Here is a 26074-nt window from a genome sequence, read left to right on the forward strand (position 1 = left end):
TAGCTATAGGGTTTAAAACTTTTGCAAATTGCTTCTGGGCCCATAGAAGAGCAAAAATGTTTGTCTTCATGCAAAATATTGCATATTTATACTCGGTATAAGATGTCACCAGGTAACGTTGCATCCAAAAATTATCAAGGTCAAGGTGACCTAAATGAAGCCAACTGCTGACACAATATACCAAGGAAATCAATATGGTCATTAAAACGGTTCTAAGGAAATATAAAAATTATCTTTCTAAATCAATTCTTAAATACTGTACATTTAAGTAGATCTCAATCATATTGTATAGGGCGATAATTACCATAGAATTAAAATGATCACTGTCTTGTTACACAGAATACAGAAACCCAGAGGCGAGTCTAGGTTTTCATGTACCTGGAGCAAAAATTTAGTTTGGCACCCTCTTCTATACATAACATAAGCGGATTTGGATGAGACATCATGAGACCCCTCATATGTGATTTGAACACTTAGGCTGTGTGCCCAAGATGCGTTTTTTAAGCGTTTCCGCAGCAGCAAAAACGCTGCAGAAACGCTTAAAAAAGGCATGGTAGAAGGCCTGCCATGTTCCCCAATGATAATCCGCATGTGCTGTGCACATGCTGCGGAAATTTCCGCTGCGGATTATCATTGCGGAAAAAAACGCAGCACTACCAATTATTTTGCGGAAGCGCTGCGTTTTTGCCGCCATTGACTTGCATTAGAATGCGCCAATTCCGCAAGACTGTATCTGTACTTGCGTAATTGACGCGTTCTAATGTGCGGATGGTACCCGGGTGTAAAGGAGAGGAGAGTCTCATCCACACCCAGGTACCATTAAAAAAGCTGTAAAAAAAGAATAAAATAAAAAATAAATATATACTTACCTTCTGGCGGCCCGCGCTACGCTCCTCCTTGCTTCCCGGCACTTCGCGATGGAATGAAGGATCTACGCTGACGTCAGAGTCATGTGACGGGTCACGCGACGCTGACGTCAGCAGGTCCTTCAATCTACCTCTGCCGGCAGCCGGGACCGAGCGAAACAAGACAGCGCGGGCCATCGGAGGGTAAGTATATATTTATTTTTTTATTTTTTGACATTCTCTCGGTCACAGTATATAAATCCATGCTGTTTGCATGGATTTATATAGTGTGACCAAGTTGTCATGCACTTTCCAAGTGATGCTAAAATCGCGTGGAAAGCGCTTGACAACCCGCATGCGGAAATGCTTGTGAAGAACGCTTCACATCCGCATGTCCCTGGCAGGAAAAACGCATGTACAATCCACATGCGTTTTTTTCTGCCAGGGAGATGCAGAAACGCTCAGGAAAAAATCCTGAGCATTTCTGCATCGTGGGCACATAGCCTTACAGTCACGTGCCAACTAGCTGCTCTTCCTGATTTTCTCAATATTTAGTGAAACACTATAACCCCTGCTTCATTGAGAGAAGCAATTAGAGAAGCTAGTTGGCAGGTAACCGTAAGAATGAAAATGAGTGGTCATGTGATGACCGCTGGAACTGGCAAGCAGAGCCAAATCCTGACAGTGAGTATATTACAAGCTGTTAGGATTGGGAAATCTACAATTCTTAATTTTATAATTAATGCTCTTGACATAACTACAGTCCCCGCCTATCTGAATTGAGGGTGAGAGGATGGGAGAGAGAGCACAGAGTATTATAATGAATTGAGGGTGAGGGGTGGGAGAGAGAGCACAGTGTAATAATGAATTGAGGGTTGGAGTGGGAGAGAGCACAGAGTGTTATAATGAATTGAGAGAGGGGGGAGGAACAGTTGAGGATTATCAATTTATATTTTGGATGATGGTTTGCACAATGGCAAATTATACATTAAAGGAAATCTGTCACCCCCTGGGAAATATGAGACTTCTAATATGGGCATACAGGTTATAAAAAAGTAAATCTATACATACCTGTATGTCCCATATTAGCGGTCTGCTTGCAGAGAAATGTAGTTTTATAAAATCGTTTTTTGCATGCTTAGCACCCAGGGACGCCAAGAAATCCCCGCCTATCTGATTAGGAAGCCCTATCAGTTTATTTGATATATTTCCCCCCTCCCCTGCACGTCACAGGGCCCTTTGACGTGCGCTTGTCTCACTCACTTCCCGCGCATGCGCAAATCACCGCTATCATCATGAGCGCCTTTTTCATCCTCCTAGCCCTATTTGTCTCTGCAGTGTGAAAACGGCACCGGGAGGATAAAAAAGGCGCTCCTGATGATAGCGGTGATGTGCGCATGCGTGGCAAGTGAGTGAGATGAGCGCACGTCAAAGGACCCTGTGACGTGCAGGGGAGGGGGAAATATGTAAAATAAACTGATAGGCGGGGATTTCTTGGCGTCCCCTGGGCGCTAAGCATGTGAAAACCGATTTTATGAAGCTACATTTCTCTGCAAGTAGACCGCTAATATGGGAAACACAGGTATGTATAGATTTACTTTTCTATAACCTGTATGCCCATATTAAAGGTCTCATATCTCCCAGAGGGTGACAGATTCCCTTTAAAGGTGAATGCATGTCTGTATTTTGTAACGTAGGGGAGGGGATTCTTTTTTCAAGAAACAAATGTAATATGTGACTTTTTATTTTCAGGGGCGCGGTGATCAGTGCAGTAAACTCTGCAGTGACCAAATCATAGCTTTAGGATGTCAACAAGAAGGTTTGACAAGATGGAGAAGAAGCAAAAAAAATGGTTGTAATCAGACGAGACGTCAGTGGTAAGTTATTGGCTACAAATATTGATTTTGTATCTGCAACATACAAAGGTCTCTACACGAATGACCGGCGGCACTAAACTACCGCTGATCGGTAAAACATTATTGAACGGCGGTCTTTCAATAGTCTGTTTACACAAAACCTAAGAAAGAAACAAAATGAGCATATACCCTGCTGTAAGTAAAAGTAATAGTGCATATAAATAACATAGGGTACTTAGTAAACACTGTTTTTGATCAAAAAAAGCGTAAAAGCCATCCCACCAGCGCCAAGGTGTACCCAAATTTGTAAGGTATTTTTTGTAAGGTAATACTTTTTTAAGAAGGTGACTGCACATGTCACCCTCTCTGCAAGGAATTTGGGGGCAAAACTGGGTTGCATGATGGACACGCATTTATCAATAGTTATTGCCAGCCCTATACAGTCTGTGCACAAAATGGTAAATATGATACGTAGGCTGACATTACACCGGTGACATCTAGCTCGCCCTTAGTAGGTAGCAGTCTCTCCCAAGCATTTGTGCCTGAAAGGAGCCCTCTGCCACAAAAGAAGGCACCAGTATTGTAAATGGCACATAGTAGGTGCCAGCTCTGTTACACATTTTGTATTGAAAATATTTCTACGACACATATGTGCGGTATACAGGTGTATGGAGCTCGGACAAGACTTTGCACCCTGCACAAAGGATAGTGATATCTATTGTACTGTGCAGAAATACATACAATGGAAAAGGAGGAAATATGGCACAGTACACTAGTGTGCAAACACAATACCTTCCGGGTGCCTAGAGAACAGGTACAATATCTGGCTGATGTGTGACAAACAGTAATGTCCTAGTTCTCTGCTTAGAGCATATTCAGTGGTACATACAGCGGAGAAAGCGATTTATAAAAAGGAATGTGCACCGCCATATTAAAGTGGTTTTCTGGACAAAGCACAAACTTAGCGGAGGAGTGTAATATCAGGGTCCTAACAGTGTGTAATGTACACACTGTTAGGATTCTGCTCGATTTCCCAGTTCCAGCAGGCTTCATGTGACATCTCATGTGCGGTTTGCATACTTGCAGTCACTTGTCTTTCCCATATAAGACAGTGAGAAGAAGCACTGGGGTGTGGGAGGATGGTAAAGGAACTTATTCACTTTGCTAAGCCTTTATGATCTGCTCCTTTTGCAAGGGCTTTTACACCTCAACATGGGAAATTACTGCCAAAGCTTTGTCCCCTAAAGAGCACCGATTTCTAGGACCCCCCCTTAGCCATTGCTATTGTCATACAGTCATATACTCCAGTTTACAACTGTAATGGGCTTATGACTTGGCACACATAAGTGCCCACTGACTGAAATGCCAACACTTGCAACACTATTTTTCCAGGCTCCCTCAATTATATAGCCATTTAGCTTGATCAAGTGTCACAAAATTACTAAGAAGGGATGTAGACAGTACATTTTATAGTAAAAAAAAAGGTAAAAACATGATTGATCCTTGATTTCCCTCTTTAGGGAACATTGGGTAACATATTCACTATTCCCATAGACAAGTGTCTTTGCCAGACCTGCATTACCTGGCACGGCCACACCAATTAGATGGCTCTGTGCCTGGGTAAACAGTAGAACCTTGAATGGCTCCTTTATTCAGCTGATTGTTAGGGATGCCAGGAGGCGGACCCCCACTGATCAGTAATTAATGTCCTTTCCTAAATATAGGCCATTAATAGTATGCTATTGGAAAATCTCTATATATAAAGGTTTTTTCATAAAGACTAGGGGCACCACCACATTTAACCAAAATGAAGAGCCACTCTGTAATATTGTCTCCATCTTACCGTCCATTTATTTGAATGACTGAGATTTGTGGGCCAGACATGGCATCACAAGAGTTAAAAAAGCCGGACAGGCACAAATCAGCTGATCACTACCATAGTTTCTATTTTAAAAGTGGTTGCCTTAGTGGGAGAGCAAATGTAAATGTCATATTAGGTATGATAGGTCACATTTCAATGCACGACGTTGTTTCCTTTTGTTAGATTTCTGCCATTATCCTCCATCATTTTCTCCCTTCCCTCATCATATTGTTTGATTCTTAGTATCCCTCTGCTGCACACTGGGGAAAAGTTGAACAGGAATGAGCAGTCTGTGCTGAACACATGTCCTCTATTCAGAATTTAATTAAAGACCACACACACTAATACACTGATATTGTGAATGCCGCTGCGTAGCCTACTGATTAATCCACAGAGTTTCTCGTGGCCCAGCAGGATTGTTCCCAAATTATATGCTGCGAAATTACTTATTGCTCAACTGATGTCTGGTATAAATCTGTTCTCCTCCGGCCTTTGCTCAGCCTCATAAACTGAAAAGTATGCAGCATCATATATTTTCAAGCCATCATTGGTGGCCTCTTTTATTAGAAGAAATCCTAATAATAATTATGAGGCTGCAAAAAGAAGTAAAATCTGGAACTGGTATTGTGCAAAATATTAGTTTAAAGGGGTTATCTGGGATGGTTTATCCTTAGGATAGGTCATCAATGTTTGATCAGTGGGGGTGCAACACCCGGCACCACCGGCAATCAGATTTCCCCAGTGTACGGAACGACTCAGCTACAGAGCTGCACAGCTCTATTAACAGAATAATGGCAGCAGCCATGTACTGCACATACGCCCCCTATTGATTTGAATTGAGCAGTTCCAGTTGCCGCAGACATCGGGAACAGCTGATCGGCAGGGGTCTCGGGTGTCGCCCCCCCACGATCAGACATTGATGACGTCTCCTAAGGATAGGCCATCAGTGTTAAAGTCCCAGACAACCCCTTTAAGGCCAGTTTAATATGGCTGTAATATAGCGGTTTCATATGACTGTAATATCATGGAGTTTTAAGCTGTTATGTACTGTATTATGGGCAAACTGAACTGAACCACTGTGCTGCCACATATGTGTAAGGTGTGTGTGTGTGTATATATATATAGTTATATACAGTATATATATATATATATATATATATATATATATACACTGTATATAACAATTGGAACCTATGATGAATATTGATCTGCTCAAGTACTGAGCAGAAGGTAGCCTGAGCATAACAGCCTTAAAATGGCCACATTGTGGCCATATAATACCGACCTTAAGGTCACAAAAATTGTCTGACCCTTAATTGTACTTCTCGTGCCGTATGACATTAGCTAATCTATCCTGACTACTGAAGGGAAACAGGGCACAACAACCCATCTACAGTATTACAATAGAGTTCTGTAGAGTCTGCTTTACCTACGTCTTGGAGTTGACCACGAATAGCTTGGCAAGCTAAAATTCTGGAAGGGATGCAATTAAAGATAATCATTGCATGGAAAAGTCCCAAAGCAATCACCAATAATTGTCAAATGTTGTGTCAACAGCAGACGTTTTCAAGCATCAGTATAATATTGACTGTCTTCTCAATACCAGGCAGCAGCCACTGTTGTAAAGGAGTCATTTACAACCTATTAAAAATTATTACATTTTAACGCTGCCTGTAAAATAGTTCACATCATAATAATTATACCAGAAGAGGCTTACCACACTCCCTTAAAGAGGCTTACACAGACTTTACATGGACGAGAAGTTTAATTTTGATAATTTTCTGCACAATGTCGGAGCCTTTTTAAGACAAGCGCAAGTGTTGAAAGATGGTGACTAAAGAGAGATGTCGATTTGTCATATTCCTTTTTTTTTCCGTTGTTTGATGCAATAGCCAGCAATGCTTGGAAAGTTATACCCCGTCAATAAAATCCCAGAGATTAAAGTATGAAGAAAATAGCCCCTGGCAGTTATGATGTTATAGATACACACAAGTAGATAGTATGGATAGTTACAGGGGTGGACATAGACAGAAGAGGCCCCAGTGCAAGAACAATATATGGGCTCTCTGTAGTCCAATAACTCATCATAATGCACAATTCCAGTAGCTTTGGAGGTGGGCCCCTTTACCTTCTGTGCCCCAGGTTGCACCAATGGCACATCTGCCCCCTTGGATAGATGTGTTATGGTGCAGTTTGGAGAACAGTTTTAAGTACTCACCATCTCCACTGCTCTGGGGTCAAGTTGGCTGGGGGGCACAGCCACTGAAAACTGGATCTTCTTTCTCCCCTTAGACTCCATCTGTGGGTTAGTCTGTGAGGAGTGCATTCCTTGTGGAGATCCAGAGCTCATCCTGACTGCTTGTTGCTTCTCAGAAGTCTTCTTGCTTTCTGTGTCCTTCTGTCTCTCTCTGAGCTGTTTACCTCCTGTAGTTCTGCTCCTTACCTCTCCCTCCTCCTTGCTATTCCCCTTCTCAGCCTCAACTCTATGCTACACAGTATATCACTCCCTTGCACTCCTCTAACTCTTTTGACCCCCCTTTCCTCTCACTTGATGACCTTGGTACCTCCCTCTGTCCTATACCAGTTAGTGTCCTCTCACCCTCACTTGTAACCAGTCTCCTGATCTCTGCACTGCTGGAGGATATCCTTGTACAGCTGCCAGGTTGGATCCTACCTCTGGTCTGGAATGCCTGCTCTGTACACTGCACCTTTGTCTATACCTCTCCCTGTCTGTCCCATGCTATATACCTCTTCTCCCGCATCCTATCATAATGTGTTGAAATCCTGGGCTTTAAGTAAATATCAAAGCCCAGCCGGACACTTGCGTAAGGACAGTCTGTGGATTTCCAGCTGTAGAGGAACTGCTGCTTATGAATTTATGGCTATGAGAGGATTAGATGACACTCACAGGAAACAGTGACGTCATGACATCTAGTCCCAGGCTGTTCACTTGGACAGCCAAGAATACCTAGTCAATACCTGGACAGCCAAGAATACCTAGCCCCCAACGTACAGCAAATTTGAACGGACTATAACAATATAGATGTGTGTACAAGGAACATTTTTAGGTTGGGACGAGGTGGTGTTACCAAATCCCTATATATCTTGATCCCTTCTGAAAATCAAAAGAAGATGGTACGGGATCCAAGAACGATGCCTCTGAAATCCCAATATAAAATGTCAACTATAATAAATACGTGATTGCTTTCTTGTAAAAAGAGCGCTCCACATGGCTATTCGATTGGTCTCGTATTGCAGCTCAGCTTAATTGTACTGAATGGGACTAAGCTATAAAGACGCACACAAGAAGAGGTGGGGTTTTGTAAGAAATTAGGCATAATTTCTATTCTTGGTCAACCCCTGGGACTTTTCATCTCTTCTGACACTTTTGTAAATACTTGTATTCTTCATGAGATAGCAATGCTGAAGCATCTCTTCTTATAGCTCTTCCTTGGTGCCATTCCACTGTTATTCCTCCTAGCAATGTATAAATACATTGACAACTGGGCAGTACCAGTTGAGGGTGTGTCACTACACACACTAGGGCAAAATTCAAATGTGTTATGCTTTGCAGAGGGACTCAGCAAGACTGGCACCAAACCAGCAAAGGCGCAGCCACAGATGCACTTGGCACAAGTTGCCCAGCTAGGCGAGCCCTTGAGGGCCAGGAATACTCTTCACCCAGCTCCCAGTAAATGGAGGGGGGACTTTGGCAGAGCCCTTCCCAGGGCTTCCGGTTGGCATCCGGTGACGCAGCTCATGCCTAGTCAAGAACCAGGTGAGTACCTCTGCAAGAACCCCAGGAACCCCAGGAAGTGTAACCCAGAAGAGAAAATGAGAAAACCCCTGAAAAGATAGCAACACTAATGCTAGCACCACTCACCACTACAGCACATAGGAACTGTAATAAACAGCAAAAGACTGAGCAGGAAACAGGATTATATAGTCCGCCTAATGATCAGGTGTTGAATACCTCCCAATCATACCCAGATAGCCACTCCCTGCTAGCCTGCACAGCAGAATGAACACAATTCCACCATTGCTTAGTACCAGACAAAGCAGTGTCCTGTGTTGCTTGGCAGCTGGGGAAATCAGTGACAGACACGTCGTCCCGCGTCCTCACACATCCTAGAACACCAGAACACGATGCTTGAAAAGATTGGGACAGTTTCCGTGCATGTGTAGTAGCTCCGCCTCCAGGATCAGGACAGTGGCGGTGCCTGCGACCGCAGTAGCGCAGCACCAGACCTGCTCTATTCCCAGGTGGGAGTATAGAACCACGATTCCTAACAATATGTCAGTTTTTCTCACATACGAGAAAAAAGGACCGATTATTTTAATCAGACTCTGATGTCATCCATGTGTAGTCCGATTTTTTTTTTCACAGACCCATAGACTTGCACTGCCGATTTTGATCCAGCCCTTGAAACAAAATTGGACATGCCTCCATGATTTTTGGCGGACTGCTTGGTATGTGAAAAATCACGGACATATGAATGACCCCATTGACTATCACAGGTATGAGTGCTATCCGTGAAAACCGCAGATAGCACTCGTACGCAAAAATTGGATGTCTTAATTAAGGCCTAAGGCATAATTCAGACATTCGTGAAATTTGGTCCAAGTACAGACAGCAATGTATGCACTGGCTGGGAGTCTCCTGACCCAAACTTGACAGCCTCATGAGCATTATAGGAATATATGAGAATGCAAAATTTGGGACAGGAAACGCAAGGCCTCGGTTCGTTCCGTACTTGAACGTCTAAATTCAGCCTAACTTTGCCCAATCAGTGCTGACTGTGTGGGGACACACTGATTTGACAAGGGGAATGGCAGCAACACCCAGCTATTAACTTATTTGTAAACGCTAAGAAAAGTTATTCCAGTCTGGTTATTCCATGAGGAATACAAACCTTTTCCTAAATAGATATTTCAGGAGCGATGATAGGTCCTCTTTAAGTGATATTAGTGGGGTTCTCCAAAGTCCTTTAGGAAGACCTCTAATAACACACTGAGTTATGACAAATCACCAAAAGATGTATGTGTGTCACCCCAGGTCTGGATGCCACAAATAATAAAGGCTGTGTCTGAGAGCAGGAGGGAGGTTCCCTGGTTACGGACAATTAGCATACCTCACCTCCTGTCCCAGGCCAGTAGGGGGAGCAGGCTGCCCCTATAAAAGATGGAACTGGGGGCAGGGTTAGAGAGAACTGGACGACCTAGCTCAGGACTGAGACTAGTCCCAGAGAAGGAGGGACAGTTCAGCTGTAGCTGAGGAGTCCGTGAGGCAGAGGAGAAACTGCAAGCCAGGGACAGAGGCGACGAGAGCCGGTCCTGGCTGAGAGAACCACACAACCGGACATTGGGGTCCGAGGCTGTCAGGGTTGTAAGCCCAGCAGCAGAGAACCAATCCGCGAGGGATTTCATGTCCTTTGGCCTAAGAAGCCCGGAGGCTCCGCCACAGCAGAAGGGACCAGCAAGGCCAAGAGAGGCCAAAGGTAAAAGGAACCCAAGTTGCAAGCCATATGGGCGAGAAGTACACGGCCAGCTCAGGGACGTGGGCTATTGCAACACGAAGAGGGGGATATTCAGAAAGAGCATAGAGAGAACGGTAGGCCTACACACTCACCCTGACCAGTGGGGCTCGCCCGAATGCTCTCAGACACCCAGGCCCATTCCTAACCGGTACTACTGTTGGGTCATTAATAATTCCTACAATAAAGACCCTGAACTGTTTGAAGTGGACTCCGAACTCTTACTATTGCGGCCTGCACTATCACCCCCAGCATCCACCTACACTGCCCTGAGGCTACACTCTTCCCGTGGGGAGTTATCCTACCCCTGTGCTGCACACCAACACCAGCCTCAGCGGTCTGCCTTGCAGCGGCGGTTATCCCTGACCGCAATCCACGGGTGGCGTAGTCGGACATTCAAAACACTAATAAATAGACTGCCACAATTTGGTCTGACCACCCTGAGCCACGGGATCGGGTTGCCACTACTACCCCCAGCATCGTACAGAAGCCCAGTTCCGGGTACCCCACGGCCCAGGGGGCGAGTCAGCTTTGGCGTAGTCGGCAGGATTGTGACCAACCCGCCACAAACGGGTATTGCGTGCCTGAAAAAGACTTTATACTTACCTGAGTGAAGTTTCCCGCCATTCGGGGCCATTTCCCGCCAATCGGAGCCGTTTCCCGCCATCAGGCGCCATCTTCGGGACGCCGCGCGGGAAGAAGAGGGGCGTGGACGTCAAAAACGCGTGAGACCTGAAGCCCCGCCCTACGCTGAGACGCTGCGCAAGGTCCTGGAAGGAGATCCAGCGGACGCTGACGTCATCACCGTGCGACGCAAGGTCCTCGCCCAGAGCATCGCGAGCGGAGCCGCGGCCTACAGAAGAGGATCGCCGGAAGGTAGGCCACGGTTAACTAGGGGGGAGGAAGATGTCGGACGCGGAGGGACCCTCTACCACCAGCGTAGCCGCTGCAGCTGTGATGCCGTTTTCCATGCCCTATATCCCCGGAGCGGTCTGGCTGCCACAGTATGCCGGCGAGTCGCATACCTTGGGCGACTTTAAAGAAAGGCTGTATAGCCTGTTCAAAGTTTACCCCCTGACAGAAGAACAGAAAGTAAGCATACTGATCGGGCAGTTAACTGGTGCAGCCCAGCGGGAGGTAAAGTCTTGGACAGCTGAAGGGAAAAGGACTGTAAGGGGGGTTCTGACCCCTCTACGGGACACCTTTGATACCCGTACCTCAGCAGAAATCAAAATGCGGTTCTATGGATGTAAGCAGTGAGCTCAAGATAGCATCAGAGATTATGCCCTAAATTTACAGGAAGCCTTGGGGGCAATTAAGCAAGCTGACCCTGGCAGCGTGCAGGATACAGATAAACTATTGACTGACCAGTTCATAGAAGGTCTGCTGTCCAGCGCCCACAGAACCCAGCTGCGCCTCATGGCCCTACAGAACCCCGATTTGACTTTTTCACAGTTCAAAGATAGGGCCATCCGGGTGCTCCGAGAACCCGCACCAGGTGGCGCTGTAGCTTCCCGGCGCCCTGCCATCACTTACCACCAGGGGGCGGCGCCCTACCCCGCAGACCTTGTGGGGGCTGGTGCGCAGGCCCTAAACCCATCCCCGCCAGCAAACCTGCACCATCAGGTCCAAGAACTAACAAAGAGCGTTGCTGCATTGGCCAGGACCGTACAGTCGTTACAGATGGACCCGTTAGGACCAATCAAGCTGGCTTCCAGTCCGGAGGATGTCCCGTGGCGTCGACAGAGGAGGATCCCGTCGTTCAGAGGGAGGCCCACCGACCGTTACACTGAGGATGGACAGCCGATTTGCCGCCGTTGCAGCCAGCTGGGACACGTAGCCAGGTACTGTACTTTAAACGGGTCCGACCTGGGGCAGAGGGCCAACCCCCAGGCATAAGGTCATCAGGCCCGTCTAATTGGCGTGATAAGTACGTGGGGGGACGCCCAGTTTTACCCGTAGTGCTGGACGGTATCCCCGTGAGTGCACTGCTGGATACCGGGTCACACGAAACTACCATCCCCATGTACTTTTTAAGCAGTATTGGAGTGACACTGACATAACCCGCTATCCAGACAATGACTTGAGCATCATCGCCAGCAATGGCCAGCCCGTGCCGCAGGTGGGGTTCAGAGAGATGACCATTAAGATTGGTAAAGTTGAACTGCCGGCACAGGGAGTGATCATTGTGGACATTGACCGTCGAGAAAGTCACCCTAAAATAACCTTGGGTACTAACGTGATTGAAAATTGTCTTTCAGAAGTAATTGTAATTTTGCAGCAGGTGGCGATGAATGCGAGCTCCAGCCAACAGAGGGTCCTCCAGAAAGAGATAAGAGCCCTGATGAGACGGCAACAGGTAGAACTGTCTAGTGGTGAGATCGGTAGCGTGAGGATGAGCGACCCATTCCCCATTGCCATGCCTCTCAAAAGTGAAATGATGATCTGGTGTCGGACTGCAATCGGGTTAAGAGGGAGAGACTACCAAGCCATGGTAGAATCCGTGTACTCAGACAGCAGGCCCACCATTTTGACAGCCTGGGGGGTGGTTGATGTCCGCCATGGAAGGGTGCCCGTCCGGATCTTAAACATTGGGGAAAGGGAAGTACACTTGCCCCGGTACGCTACACTAGCCAAATTGTATACTGTTGAACACAATGCTATCAGGGCCGTGGAACCCTTGCCTCCATCTCCCCAGGCGGAGGGTAATGGCAGGCTGCCCCTATAAAAGCTGGAACTGGGGGAAGGGTTAGAGAGAACTGGACGACCTAGCTCAGGACTGAGACTAGTCCTAGAGAAGGAGGGACAGTTCAGCTGTAGCTGAGGAGTCCGTGAGGCAGAGGAGAAACTGCAAGCCAGGGACAGAGGCAACGAGAGCCGGTCCTGGCTGAGAGAACCACACAACCGGACATTGGGGTCCGAGGCTGTCAGGGTTGTAAGCCCAGCAGCAGAGAACCAATCCGCGAGGGATTTCATGTCCTTTGGCCTAAGAAGCCCGGAGGCTCCGCCACAACAGAAGGGACCAGCAAGGCCAAGAGAGGCCAAAGGTAAAAGGAACCCAAGTTGCAAGCCATACGAGCGAGAAGTACATGGCCAGCTCAGGGACATGGGCTATTACACCACGAAGAGGGGGATAGTCAGAAAGAGCATAGAGAGAACGGTAGGTCTAAACACTCACCCTGACCAGTGGGGCTCGCCCGAATGCTCTCAGACACCCAGGCCCATTCCTAACCGATACTACTGTTGGGTCATTAATAATTCCTACAATAAAGACCCAGGAATGTTTGAAGCGGACTCTGAACTCTTACTATTGAGGCCTGCACTATCACCCCCAGCATCCACCTACACTGCCCTGAGGCTACACTCTTCCCGTGGGGAGTTATCCTACCCCTGTGCTGCACACCAACACCAGCCTCAGTGGTCTGCCTTGCAGTGGCGGTTATCCCTGACCGCAATCCACGGGTGGCGTAGTCGGACATTCAAAACACTGATAAATAGACTGCCACAATTTGGTCTGACCACCCTGAGCCACGGGATCGGGTTGCCACTACTACCCCCAGCATCGTACAGAAGCCCAGTTCCGGGTACCCCACGGCCCAGGGGGCGAGTCATAGCCACCTTTTGCTTTGATGACAGCTTTGCACACTCTTGTCAGTCTCTTGATGAGCTTTAAGAGGTAGTCACCGGAAATGGTTTTCACTTCACAGGTGTGCCCTGTCAGGTTTAATACGTGGGATTTCTTGCCTTATAAATGGGGTTGGGACCATCAGTTGTGTTGTGCAGAAGTCTGGTGGAAACACAGCAGATAGTCCTACTGAATAGACTGTTATAATTTGTATTATGGCAAAAAAAAGCAGCTAAGTATAGAAAAACGATTGGCCATCATTACTTTAAGAAATGAAGGTCAGTCAGTGCGAAAAATTGAGAAAACTTTGAAAGTGTCCCTAAGTGCAGTTGCAAAAACCATCAAGCGCTGCAAAGAAACTGGCTCACATGAGGACCGCCTCAGGAAAGGAAGACCAAGAGTCACCTCTGCTTCTGAGGATAAGTTTATCCGAGTCACCAGCCTCAGAAATCGCAGGTTAAAAGCAGCTCAGATTAGAGACCAGGTCAATGCCACACAGAGTTCTAGCAGCAGACACATCTCTACAAAAACTGTTAAGAAGAGACTTTGTGCAGCAGGCCTTCATGGTAAAATAGCTGCTAGGAAACCACTGCTAAGGACAGGCAACAAGCAGAAGAGACTTGTTTGGGCTAAAGAACACAAGGAATGGACATTAGACCAGTGGAAATCTGTGCTTTGGTCTGATGAATCCAAATTTGAAATCTTTGGTTCCAACCACCGTGTCTTTGTGCGACGCAGTAAAGGTTAACGGATGGACTCTACATGCCTGGTTCCCACCGTGAAGCATGGAGGAGGAGGTGTGATGGTGTGGGGGTGCTTTGCTGGTGACACTGTTGGGGATTTATTCAAAATTGAAGGCATACTGAACCAGCATGGCTACCACAGCATCTTGCAGCGGCATGCTATTCCATCCGGTTTGCGTTTAGTTGGACCATCATTTATTTTTCAACAGGACAATGACCCCAAACACACCTCCAGGCTGTGTAAGGGCTATTTGACCAAGAAGGAGAGTGATGGGGTGCTACGCCAGATGACCTGGCCTCCACAGTCACCAGACCTGAACCCAATCGAGATGGTTTGGGGTGAGCTGGACCGCACAGTGAAGGCAAAAGGGCTAACAAGTGCTAAGCATCTCTGGGAACTCCTTCAAGATTGTTGGAAGACCATTTCCGGTGACTACCTCTTGAAGCTCATCAAGAGAATGCCAAGAGTGTGCAAAGCAGTCATCAAAGCAAAATGTGGCTACTTTGAAGAACCTAGAATATAAGACATATTTTCAGTTGCTTCCCATTTTTTTGTTAAGTATATAATTCCACGTGTTAATTCATAGTTTTGATGCCTTCAGTGTGAATGTACAATTTTCATAGTCATGAAAATACAGAAAAATCTTTAAATGAGGTGTGTCCAAACTTTTGGTCTGTACTGTAGGTAGAAAATTTAAAACTGGGGGCAGGGTTAGAGAGAACTGGACGACTTAGCTCTGGACTGAGACTAGTCCCAGAGAAGGAGGGACAGTTCAGCTGTAGCTGAGGAGTCTGTGAGGCAGAGGAGAAACTGCAAGCCAGGGACAGAGGCGACGAGAGCCGGTCCTGGCTGAGAGAACCACACAACCGGACATTGGGGTCCGAGGCTGTCAGGGTTGTAAGCCCAGCAGCAGAGAACCAATCCGCGAGGGATTTCATGTCCTTTGGCCTAAGAAGCCCGGAGGCTCCGCCACAACAGAAGGGACCAGCAAGGCCAAGAGAGGCCAAAGGTAAAAGGAACCCAAGTTACAAGCCATATGGGCGAGAAGTACACGGCCAGCTCAGGGACGTGGGCTACTACACCACGAAGAGGGGGATAGTCAGAAAGAGCATAGAGAGAACGGTAGGCCTACACACTCACCCTGACCAGTGGGGCTCGCCCGAATGCTCTCAGACACCCAGGCTCATTCCTAACCGGTACTACTGTTGGGTCATTAATAATTCCTACAATAAAGACCCTGAACTGTTTGAAGTGGACTCCGAACTCTTACTATTGCGGCCTGCACTATCACCCCCAGCATCCACCTACACTGCCCTGAGACTACACTCTTCCCGTGGGGAGTTATCCTACCCCTGTGCTGCACACCAACACCAGCCTCAGCGGTCTGCCTCGCAGCGGTTATCCCTGACCGCAATCCACGGGTGGAGTAGTCGGACATTCAAAACACTAATAAATAGACTGCCACAATTTGGTCTGACCACCCTGAGCCACGGGATCGGGTTGCCACTACTACCCCCAGCATTATACAGAAGCCCGGTTCCAGGTACCCCACGGCCCAGGGGGCGAGTCATATGTAAATTTTACAAACTCAGCACTGCTATCCAAATGGAGAAGCTGTAGGGTAGGTCTAGACGTCATAAAATTTGGATCCATATGAAGGACTGTAAATTTAGACTAGAAGTCATGAGTATTGTCTCTTTGTACATAGGACTGTACACTAGTTACATAGACGGTGGTGGTGAGATCTAGAGGAGGTCTGCAGTGGATTCCTCCATATCCCTTTGCTGGAGCAATGTCAGTGATATTTTGAGTACTAGGTATATTTTATGGGTATATTAGGGAATTTCTATAAATACAACACACATTATCACAAGCATTGTTGCTGTATGTCCTATCATCATTATAGACTGTTATAGAATCAACTCTACTGACATACTCTTTAAAGGCTTTGTTATGCAACAGTGCGCTCCTCAGCCAACTGGGAAGATCCAGTCCTCAGGAACAATTTGTTTTAACCAGCAATCATCTGTCAGTTTGATAAAAAAAAATTCCTGCATAATGTGTCATTATTTAGTTCAATGTAGCTCTCTCTAGTGGTGAATACAGGCAGCCAAAAGTTAAATTTTCTACCTACAGTACAGACCAAAAGTTTGGACACACCTCATTTAAAGATTTTTCTGCATTTTCATGACTATGAAAATTGTACATTCACACTGAAGGCATCAAAACTATGAATTAACACGTGGAATTATATACTTAAAAAAATGTGAAACAACTGAAAATATGTCTTATATTCTAGGTTCTTCAAAGTAGCCACCTTTTGCTTTGATGATTGCTTTGCACACTCTTGGCATTCTCTTGATGAGCTTCAAGAGGTAGTCACCGGAAATGGTCTTCCAACAATCTTGAAGGAGTTCCCAGAGATGCTTAGCACTTGTTAGCCCTTTTGCCTTCACTCTGCGGTCCAGCTCACCCCAAACCATCTCGATTGGGTTCAGGTCTGGTGACTGTGGAGGCCAGGTCATCTAGCGTAGCACCCCATCACTCTCCTTCTTGGTCAAATAGCCCTTACACAGCCTGGAGGTGTGTTTGGGGTCATTGTCCTGTTGAAAAATAAATGATGGTCCAACTAAACGCAAACCGGATGGAATAGCATGCCGCTGCAAGATGCTGTGGTAGCCATGCTGGTTCAGTATGCCTTCAATTTTGAATAAATCCCCAACAGTGTCACCAGCAAAGCACCCCCACACCATCACACCTCCTCCTCCATGCTTCACGGTGGGAACCAGGCATGTAGAGTCCATCCGTTAACCTTTTCTGCGTCGCACAAAGACACGGTGGTTGGAACCAAAGATCTCAAATTTGGATTCATCAGACCAAAGCACAGATTTCCACTGGTCTAATGTCCATTCCTTGTGTTCTTTAGCCCAAACAAGTCTCTTCTGCTTGTTGCCTGTCCTTAGCAGTGGTTTCCTAGCAGCTATTTTACCATGAAGGCCTGCTGCACAAAGTCTCTTCTTAACAGTTTTTGTAGAGATGTGTCTGCTGCTAGAACTCTGTGTGGCATTGACCTGGTCTCTAATCTGAGCTGCTTTTAACCTGCGATTTCTGAGGCTGGTGACTCGGATAAACTTATCCTCAGAAGCAGAGGTGACTCTTGGTCTTCCTTTCCTGAGGCGGTCCTCATGTGAGCCAGTTTCTTTGTAGCGCTTGATGGTTTTTGCAACTGCACTTAGGGACACTTTCAAAGTTTTCCCAATTTTTCGCACTGACTGACCTTCATTTCTTAAAGTAATGATGGCCAATCATTTTTCTATACTTAGCTGCTTTTTTTTGCCATAATACAAATTATAACAGTCTATTCAGTAGGACTATCTGCTGTGTTTCCACCAGACTTCTGCACAACACAACTGATGGTCCCAACCCCATTTATAAGGCAAGAAATCCCACGTATTAAACCTGACAGGGCACACCTGTGAAGTGAAAACCATTTCCGGTGACTACCTCTTGAAGCTCATCAAGAGACTGACAAGAGTGTGCAAAGCTGTCATCAAAGCAAAAGGTGGCTATGACTCGCCCCCTGGGCCGTGGGGTACCCGGAACTGGGCTTCTGTACGATGCTGGGGGTAGTAGTGGCAACCCGATCCCGTGGCTCCGGGTGGTCAGACCAAATTGTGGCAGTCTATTTATCAGTGTTTTGAATGTCCGACAACGCCACCCGTGGATTGCGGTCAGGGATAACCGCCACTGCAAGGCAGACCACTGAGGCTGGTGTTGGTGTGCAGCACAGGGGTAGGATAACTCCCCACGGGAAGAGTGTAGCCTCAGGGCAGTGTAGGTGGATGCTGGGGGTGATAGTGCAGGCCTCAATAGTAAGAGTTCAGAGTCCGCTTCAAACAGTCCTGGGTATTTATTGTAGGAATTATTAATGACCCAACAGTAGTATCGGTTAGGAATGGGCCTGGGTGTCTGAGAGCATTCGGGTGAGCCCCACTGGTCAGGGTGAGTGTTTAGACCTACCGTTCTCTCTATGCTCTTTCTGACCATCCCCCTCTTCGTGGTGTAATAGCCCACGTCCCTGAGCTGGCCATGTACTTCTCGCTCGTATGGCTTGCAACTTGGGTTCCTTTTACCTTTGGCCTCTCTTGGCCTTGCTGGTCCCTTCTGTTGTGGCGGAGCCTCCGGGCTTCTTAGGCCAAAGGACATGAAATCCCTCGCGGATTGGTTCTCTGCTGCTGGGCTTACAACCCTGACAGCCTCGGACCCCAATGTCCGGTTGTGTGGTTCTCTCAGCCAGGACCGGCTCTCGTTGCCTCTGTCCCTGGCTTGCAGTTTCTCCTCTGCCTCACGGACTCCTCAGCTACAGCTGAACTGTCCCTCCTTCTCTAGGACTAGTCTCAGTCCTGAGCTAGGTCCTCCAGTTCTCTCTAACCCTTCCCCCAGTTCCAGCTTTTATAGGGGCAGCCTGCTCCCCCTACTGGCCTGGGACAGGAGGTGCTGTATGCTAATTGTCCCTAACCAGGGAACCTCCATCCTGCTCTCAGACACAGCCTTTATTATTTGTGCATCCAGACCTGGGGTGACACAGCTACTTTGAAGAACCTAGAATATAAAACATATTTTCAGTTGTTTCACACTTTTTTGTTAAGTATATAATTCCACATGTGTTAATTCATAGTTTTGATGCCTTCAGTGTGAATGTACAATTTTCAAAGTCATGAAAATACAGAAAAATCTTTAAATGGGAAGGTGTGTCCAAACTTTTGGTCTGTACTGTATATATATGCAGGGATTTGGGATCAACAACTGCTATAGAAATATGCTAAATATACTAAAGGGATTATCCAGAAATAAAAATCTAAAGGAAATGTCATTAGAAATAAATTCATAAATACATTTCCTTAACAAATCAGAATTGTTTTTTTTTTCAAGGGAGGTAATCACTATAGACTTTGAATGGCTGCTGTCTTGTTTCTCTGACAGAAACCTGTCCTAGAATGTTAGGTCAGGTGCCTGTGAACATGTGCAGTAGGAGGCTCCTTCCTCCTTCATATGTAGGAAAATGTGCTCCACTAATACTACTGGAGATACCAGAGGTGCTGCTGTGTGCCATGACTTTCTGATCTAATACTGGAAATACCAGAGGTGCTGAGATAAGAATACACCGCTCACACTGCTTTGTGCCATGACTTTCTGATCTAATACTGGAGATTCCAGAGGTACTGAGATAAGAAGACGCCGCTCACACTGCTGTGTGTCATGACTTTCTGATCTAATACTGGAAATACCAGAGGTGCTAAGATAAGAAGACGCCGCTCACACTGCTGTGTGCCATGACTTTCTGATATAATACTGGAGATACTAGGGGTGCTGATAAGAAGACGCCGCTCTCACTGCTGTGTGCCATGTCTTTCTGATCTAATACTGGAGATACCAGAGGTGCTGATAAGAAGACGCCGCTCACACTGCTGTGTGCCATGACTTTCTGATCTAATACTGGAGAGACCAGGGGTGCTGAGATAAAAAGACGCCGCTCACACTGCTGTTTGCCATGACTTTCTGATCTAATACTGGAAATACCAGAGGTGCTGAGATAAGAAGACGCCGCTCACACTGCTGTGTGCCATGACTTTCTGATCTAATACTGGAGATACCAGAGGTGCTGAGATAAGAAGACGCCGCTCACACTGCTGTGTGCCATGACTTTCTGATCTAATACTGGAAATACCAGAGGTACTGAGATAAGAAGACGCCGCTCACACTGCTGTGTGGCATGACTTTCTGAATAACAATTTAAGTATCTCCAGGTCACAGCAGGGATGCTTCCTAATGCACATGCTCACAGGCATCTGACCTAACATTCTAGGACAGGTTCCTGTCAATCTAACAAGGTGAAGGTACCTGTATGCTCTGTGCGAGCGGGCAGTCATATGACCGTATGTATGTGATTTTCATACTTTGGGTCGCGTATCGACTAGTCTCACATGGCTTCTCTCAATAGAAGAGAATTGAGAGAAGTGCAGGTGTCTAGTTGCCATTTGACCGCAAATATGTAAATTGCATACATGCGGTCACATGACCATCCACATACATGGGGCATAGAGAGGAATCGTGACAGTATGCCCATTGCAATCTGTTGTGATTTTGCATTCTGCAGTCACATAGACTAACTGCAGAATGCTTCTTAGAGTGGGCAGCCCCTTTAATGAACTCAGAATTTGGACTTGTTTGTAAAAAAAAAGGAATTGTATGGACAAAAGGAATTGTATGGACAAAAGTTCCCTTTTAAGGTACACCTTAGATACCTGCTGGTGAATGTTTATATGTCAATAATGGCAGAGGAATAAACCAATGCCAGATAAAACCTTACCCTTCATGAGAAGAAAGGGATCAGGCATGTTGAAATTCAACAAGTCCAATCACTTTTCCCCATCTACAGTCAGGTGAGAGGAGGTCGGCCTGCTCTGCTGAAATCTTCAACTTTGGCCAACATTTATTTAATGTAATTTATGAAAGAAAACTGCACCAACACATCATCAGTTAAAGAGAATACCTGTTGATTCAGAGCATACCTTCGCAATTATTCAAACGGTGGTGCAAGAAAAAAAAATCACAAATTCATATGATTGATAAAAAAAAATAAAAAATAGAAAAATCAGCGTTCACCATTTAATTAAAAATAGTGGCCTTTATTTCATGTGGCGGGACAATCCTTTTAGAAAAACGGGGAGCGGGGAGATGGATCAGGACAACAGCCGTTTCGCGCCTATCCAAGTGCTTCTGCGAGTCTAAGTATACCAGAACACACAACTACTTCCTTTTTAACAGGTGTGCAGAAAGGTATGCGTCATAATGCAATTAAAATTAAAAGCAATACATACAATTTTGTAAAAACAATGCATACAATTTTATTAAAACATTGATAGATCAGACCTGTCATTGGGTCCCATTGGGCCATTGGCATTCATTCTAATAATCCATTTTGCCTCTCTTTGCAAAAGATATTTATTGTGGTTTCCTCCTCTTGCCGGACAATTAACATGTTCTATACCTGCAAATTGCAGTAACTTTGAATCAGCATTATGGTGCTCTGTCATGTGTTTTATAAATCTTTGTGAGCCATTTTTAGTTACTAAGGTGTGTGCCTGCTCTCTGAAACAAATAAATAAGGGACGAATCGTTTTTCCAATGTAAAAATACCCACAAGGGCAAAAAATGACATACACTATGTGTTTTGATTTGCAGAAAATGAAATCTCTAACTTCATGAAAAACGGAGCCAATTTTCAAAGGGTTTTTTACCAAGTGAAAATCACAAACTAAAAAAAGGCTCACAAAGATTTATAAAACACATGACAGAGCACCATAATGCTGATTCAAAGTTACTGCAATTTGCAGGTATAGAACATGTTAATTGTCCGGCAAGAGGAGGAAACCACAATAAATATCTTTTGCAAAGAGAGGCAAAATAGATTATTAGAATGAATGCCAATGGCCCAATGGGTCTCAATGACAGGTCTGATTTATTTATGTTTTTATGAAATTGTATGCATTGTTTTTACAAAATTGTATGTATTGCTTTTAATTTTAATTGCATTATGACGCATACCTTTCTGCATACCTGTTAAAAAGGAAGTACAGTAGGTGTGTGTTCTGGTATACTTGGACCTGCAGAAGCGCTTGGATAGGCGCGAAACGGCTGTTGTCCTGATCTACCTCCCCGCTGCCCCTGCTTTTCTAAAAGGATTGTCCCGCCACATGAAATAAAGGACACTATTTTTAATTAAATGGTGAGTGTTGATTGTTCTATTATTTTTTATCGATCATATGAATTTATTTAATGTATTGGGGCACCTTAAGGTTAATAATATTGTATGGGTTAGTAATGGGACCAGGTAAGGTAGGACTGCACCTCCCTAGAGCTAAACGGTTATTATGATGTCTTCTTGATACAGGAAAAGGCAGCTATTATAATAAGCTACTTACACAAATAGACATTTTATCCTGGAAAGGAACTCAATTTGACGACTGGAAGAGGGCAGCAATCAGCGAGAAATGGGTGCATGAGGGAAATCTGCTTATTATATGAATGGTAAGGGGCTGTCTGGAAGGGGAAGCCTCCTGCTCTCTCCTGCTGTCTCTCTGGAAATTGATCATGCATTATTAAATGCTTCTAGGCAGGGGGTGTACAGTGTTAATGAGCTCAGGATGGAGTAGGGGGGGTTCTGATAAAAGACAGCTCTCCAAGACAACAGCCCAAATATTCAATCTGTGCAACACGTATGAGTTGTGCTGAATATGTGAGAAGCTGTGCTCATCATGGAGGTTAAGCACCTGTTTATTAGAGATGGTTATTTGTCCTAGGTTCGTATTTACATAGCTTCTAATTATCACAATCAGCGCTATATCTAAAGCCTATAAAAAGGTTTGCAAATATCATTCGCACTTACGGAAGTAAATGTGTCTAGAGATTCTCACAACCATGGTATAACTATAGGGGGTAAAGAGGTAACAGTCACACCTGAGTTCTGATGCCTAAGGGGGCTCTTTATAAGAGGATACCCAAATGCCACATGATAGGTAAGGGCTTCATTACAGAATTTGTATTGGGACAAAGTAGCTTCACCTCTGTACAGAACTGGACACCTGTGAGATTATGGGCCAGTAATGCCATAGGTTGGGGACCACAGATCTATCTCACCTAGAGAGCCACACTGAGCTCTGAGAAATGGTCTCAAGCCACATCCAACGTTTCCACCACCCCCCTTCTCCACACCCATATCTTGACAGCTAAAGCTTTCCTACAGAAAGTATATCGTGATCTTGTGCCCCCTCCTTTATAGGCAGCATATTTACAATCAGGGGATCCCACTTTACCCATATCCAGTTTACCATATTTATCTCCTCATGGCCCCCTCCTCCTGCCAGAATATGCACATCAAGATCTGCTCTTCTGTGTGGGGCTACTCATAGGGTATGCGCAAAAAGCTACTCTCTTCTGTGTGGGACTACTCACAAAATTTACCATCTTGAGACCTGCTCTTCATAGATGTTTGCTAGACCTGGTGCTAATGCACTGTTACGCACACAGGTAGCGCACTTGGTTCGCAGACCCACTGTGCCACGGGGCCGGGCTTACCTAGGAGGGGCATAGCTAAGTGGCTACCAGGTGTTCACTGGAGCTCCTGATGGTAGAGTCAGACTTGGCTGCAGGCAGTCGCCAGGTACTGCAGCTGCTGACCCCAGGGGTCAAGTACGCAGACACGGATAGGACTCAGGCTCTGTTCAGACTACTAAGTTCTTGATCCTCTGCGGTACGGTTACTGACATGGACACAGACTCGGGCTTCGTTCAAACTACCACGTTCAGAATCCTCTGCAGATCGGTTACTGACACGGAGTCTCAGACATGACTGATTCTGAGACTGGTTTTAGCAGTCTGGATACACGGGATACTCAGATAGGCACGCGTCCAAACACACGGGTCTCAGATACTGATTCAGGGACTGGCCACACATTGACCGGGGATGAGGGTTAGGCTTGACCGCACTAGGACCAGGGAATATGGGCTCAGGATTAACCGGACTAGGGACTCCGGGTTCAGGATTGGATGTACAACGATCAGGGATTTCGGGTTCAGGATTGGACGCACAAGGACCAGGGTTTTCGGGTTCAGGACTGGACGCACAAAGACCAGAGACTCCAGGTTCAGGACACTGGCCACACCAGGACCAGAAGACTGCACAAATTCCCTAGGAGACCACCTTACTCACTAATAATTCACTGTGTTGCTTGCCACCTCCTTATTGGAGAGGATGCCTTTTAAACAAGATGCCTCCCAGCTATTGGCTGGGAGCCGTCTTGCAGGTGTACTCATATACTTTAAGAGCAAGGGAGTGAACGTGTGCATGCACTAGGCACACCCCCAGGAACTGCGGCGTGCACAACAGGAGACAGGGAGCATGCCGGGGACCAAGCTGCGCAGCCGGGGTGGTGAGTGTGCTAGTGACTCGCCCCCTGGGCCGTGGGGCACTCGGATCCGGGCAATAGGGAACGATGGGAGTAGTAGTGGCAACCCGGTTCCGTGGCTCAGGGTGGTCAGGCCAGTGGTAGTCCGTTATGTGCTATTGATTATGTCCGACTACGCCACCCGTGGATTGCGGTTGTTATGAACCGCCGCTGCAGGGCAGACCGCTGGGGCTGATGATGTATGCAGCTGGGATGATGTGACTTCCCACGGGAAGAGTGCGGCCCCAGGGCAGTGTAGTGGATGGTGGGAGTGATGGTGGTGAGAGTCCCAGTACCGGTAGTGCCGGAGGAGCGAAAAAGCACACAGACAACGTACTGCAGTCCAGGGTCTTTACTCACGGTTAATATCCAAGTCACTTCTGCAGGGAATGACTGCCCGAGCCGTGCTGCGTCCACCAGGTGAGGGGCTCGGTCAACTCCCAGGCAGTTCAGGAGCATGGCACAGGACCCCCTTTAATCCTTTCTCTGGCCTGCCTCACCAGTGACCCACTTTTGTCCAGCTGCCGCGGACTTGTGCGGGTAAACGTGGGCCCCGTCCTCCGCTGTCCTATATGGTGCCTTCCTAGCAGGTTTGATGAGGTGTCGCACCAATAAATGATCACGACGACCGGTCTTTGGCTGAGGGTAGTTTCTCCTCCACCAACTTGGGATCCGGTACCCTTAATCTGCCTGACCCTTCACCCTGGATTCTCGTGGGTTCTTAGGGTCCCTTCCACCTTCTTGTTCCTGAGCCCTTCTGTTTCTCTCTCTCTTCTCCTTCTTTCCTGTTCTGTCTTCTCCTCCTTCCCTTGGCCTCTTCTCCAGGCCCACTTCTCCTTCTCCTCTCAGGCTCCGGCCTCTTCTCTAGGCCTGCCTCTGGAGCAGCACTCAGCCTGAGCTGCTGCTCCCTGTCAGCTCTCCTCTCCTCACAGACTGAACACTGTTCTAAGATGGTGCCCACCTTTTATACCTCCCTCTGACCATGAGCCCAGGTGACCAGCAACCAATGAGCTCCTTCCTACGCTCAGGAACCAACCCCTATCTGCCCCTACAGCACTGGGTGTTCCACCCCCCTCCCCACTCCAGGCAGGGACATAGTCGGTCGTGCCTGCACTTCTGTCTAGTGGGAGCACCGTTGAGCTGTCCCTCGGAAATGGGGTGTGTGTGCTGTATGCAGCTAACTGAGTCCTGGTCCACACTCCATCCTTACCCGGGAGTGGAATATCACACCTCTGGACTGAGGTGCAATACCCCTGTAGCGGCCGAACCCTCGGGGCGCTACACTAGCGTCCATGCATGGAGGGGGAAGGGCAACCATGCAGGAGCACCAGCAATAGCGTTACATGCACCAAGCTGGCAGACGGCCATGAGCCACACATCATGGGCACATGAGCCACATGTGACTCCCGAGTCACAGGTTGGAAACCCCTGCCATAGATGAGCAAGTTGACGTTGATTCTCTATCAGATATGACTTATCCATATTAATTTTAGTTGTTCATTATTTAGCCAGAAGATCATACAAAGGTCATAGCTTCTTAGGTCACAAATATCCAACATGCCGTCTTCATTGTTAAAGATTGTATCCAAAATTTGGTCAGTTA

General features: G+C 46.6%; 1 protein-coding gene across 1 annotated transcript in view; it reads right to left on the bottom strand.

Moving 5' to 3' along the window:
- Positions 1-7459, bottom strand: part of PPP1R1B (protein phosphatase 1 regulatory inhibitor subunit 1B) — a 72807-nt gene extending 65348 nt beyond the window's left edge. The window contains exon 1 of the mRNA XM_073681113.1: positions 6781-7459. Coding sequence (XP_073537214.1) covers positions 6781-6912 — 132 coding nt within the window. The 5' untranslated portion in view covers positions 6913-7459. The remainder of the gene's footprint in view (positions 1-6780) is intronic.
- Positions 7460-26074: the final 18615 nt, after the last annotated feature.

The sequence above is a fragment of the Phyllobates terribilis genome, unplaced genomic scaffold, assembly GCF_046119375.1.
Source record: "Phyllobates terribilis strain yellow unplaced genomic scaffold, ASM4611937v1 Scaffold_5__5_contigs__length_657084704, whole genome shotgun sequence".
NCBI classification, from domain to species: Eukaryota; Metazoa; Chordata; class Amphibia; order Anura; family Dendrobatidae; genus Phyllobates; species Phyllobates terribilis.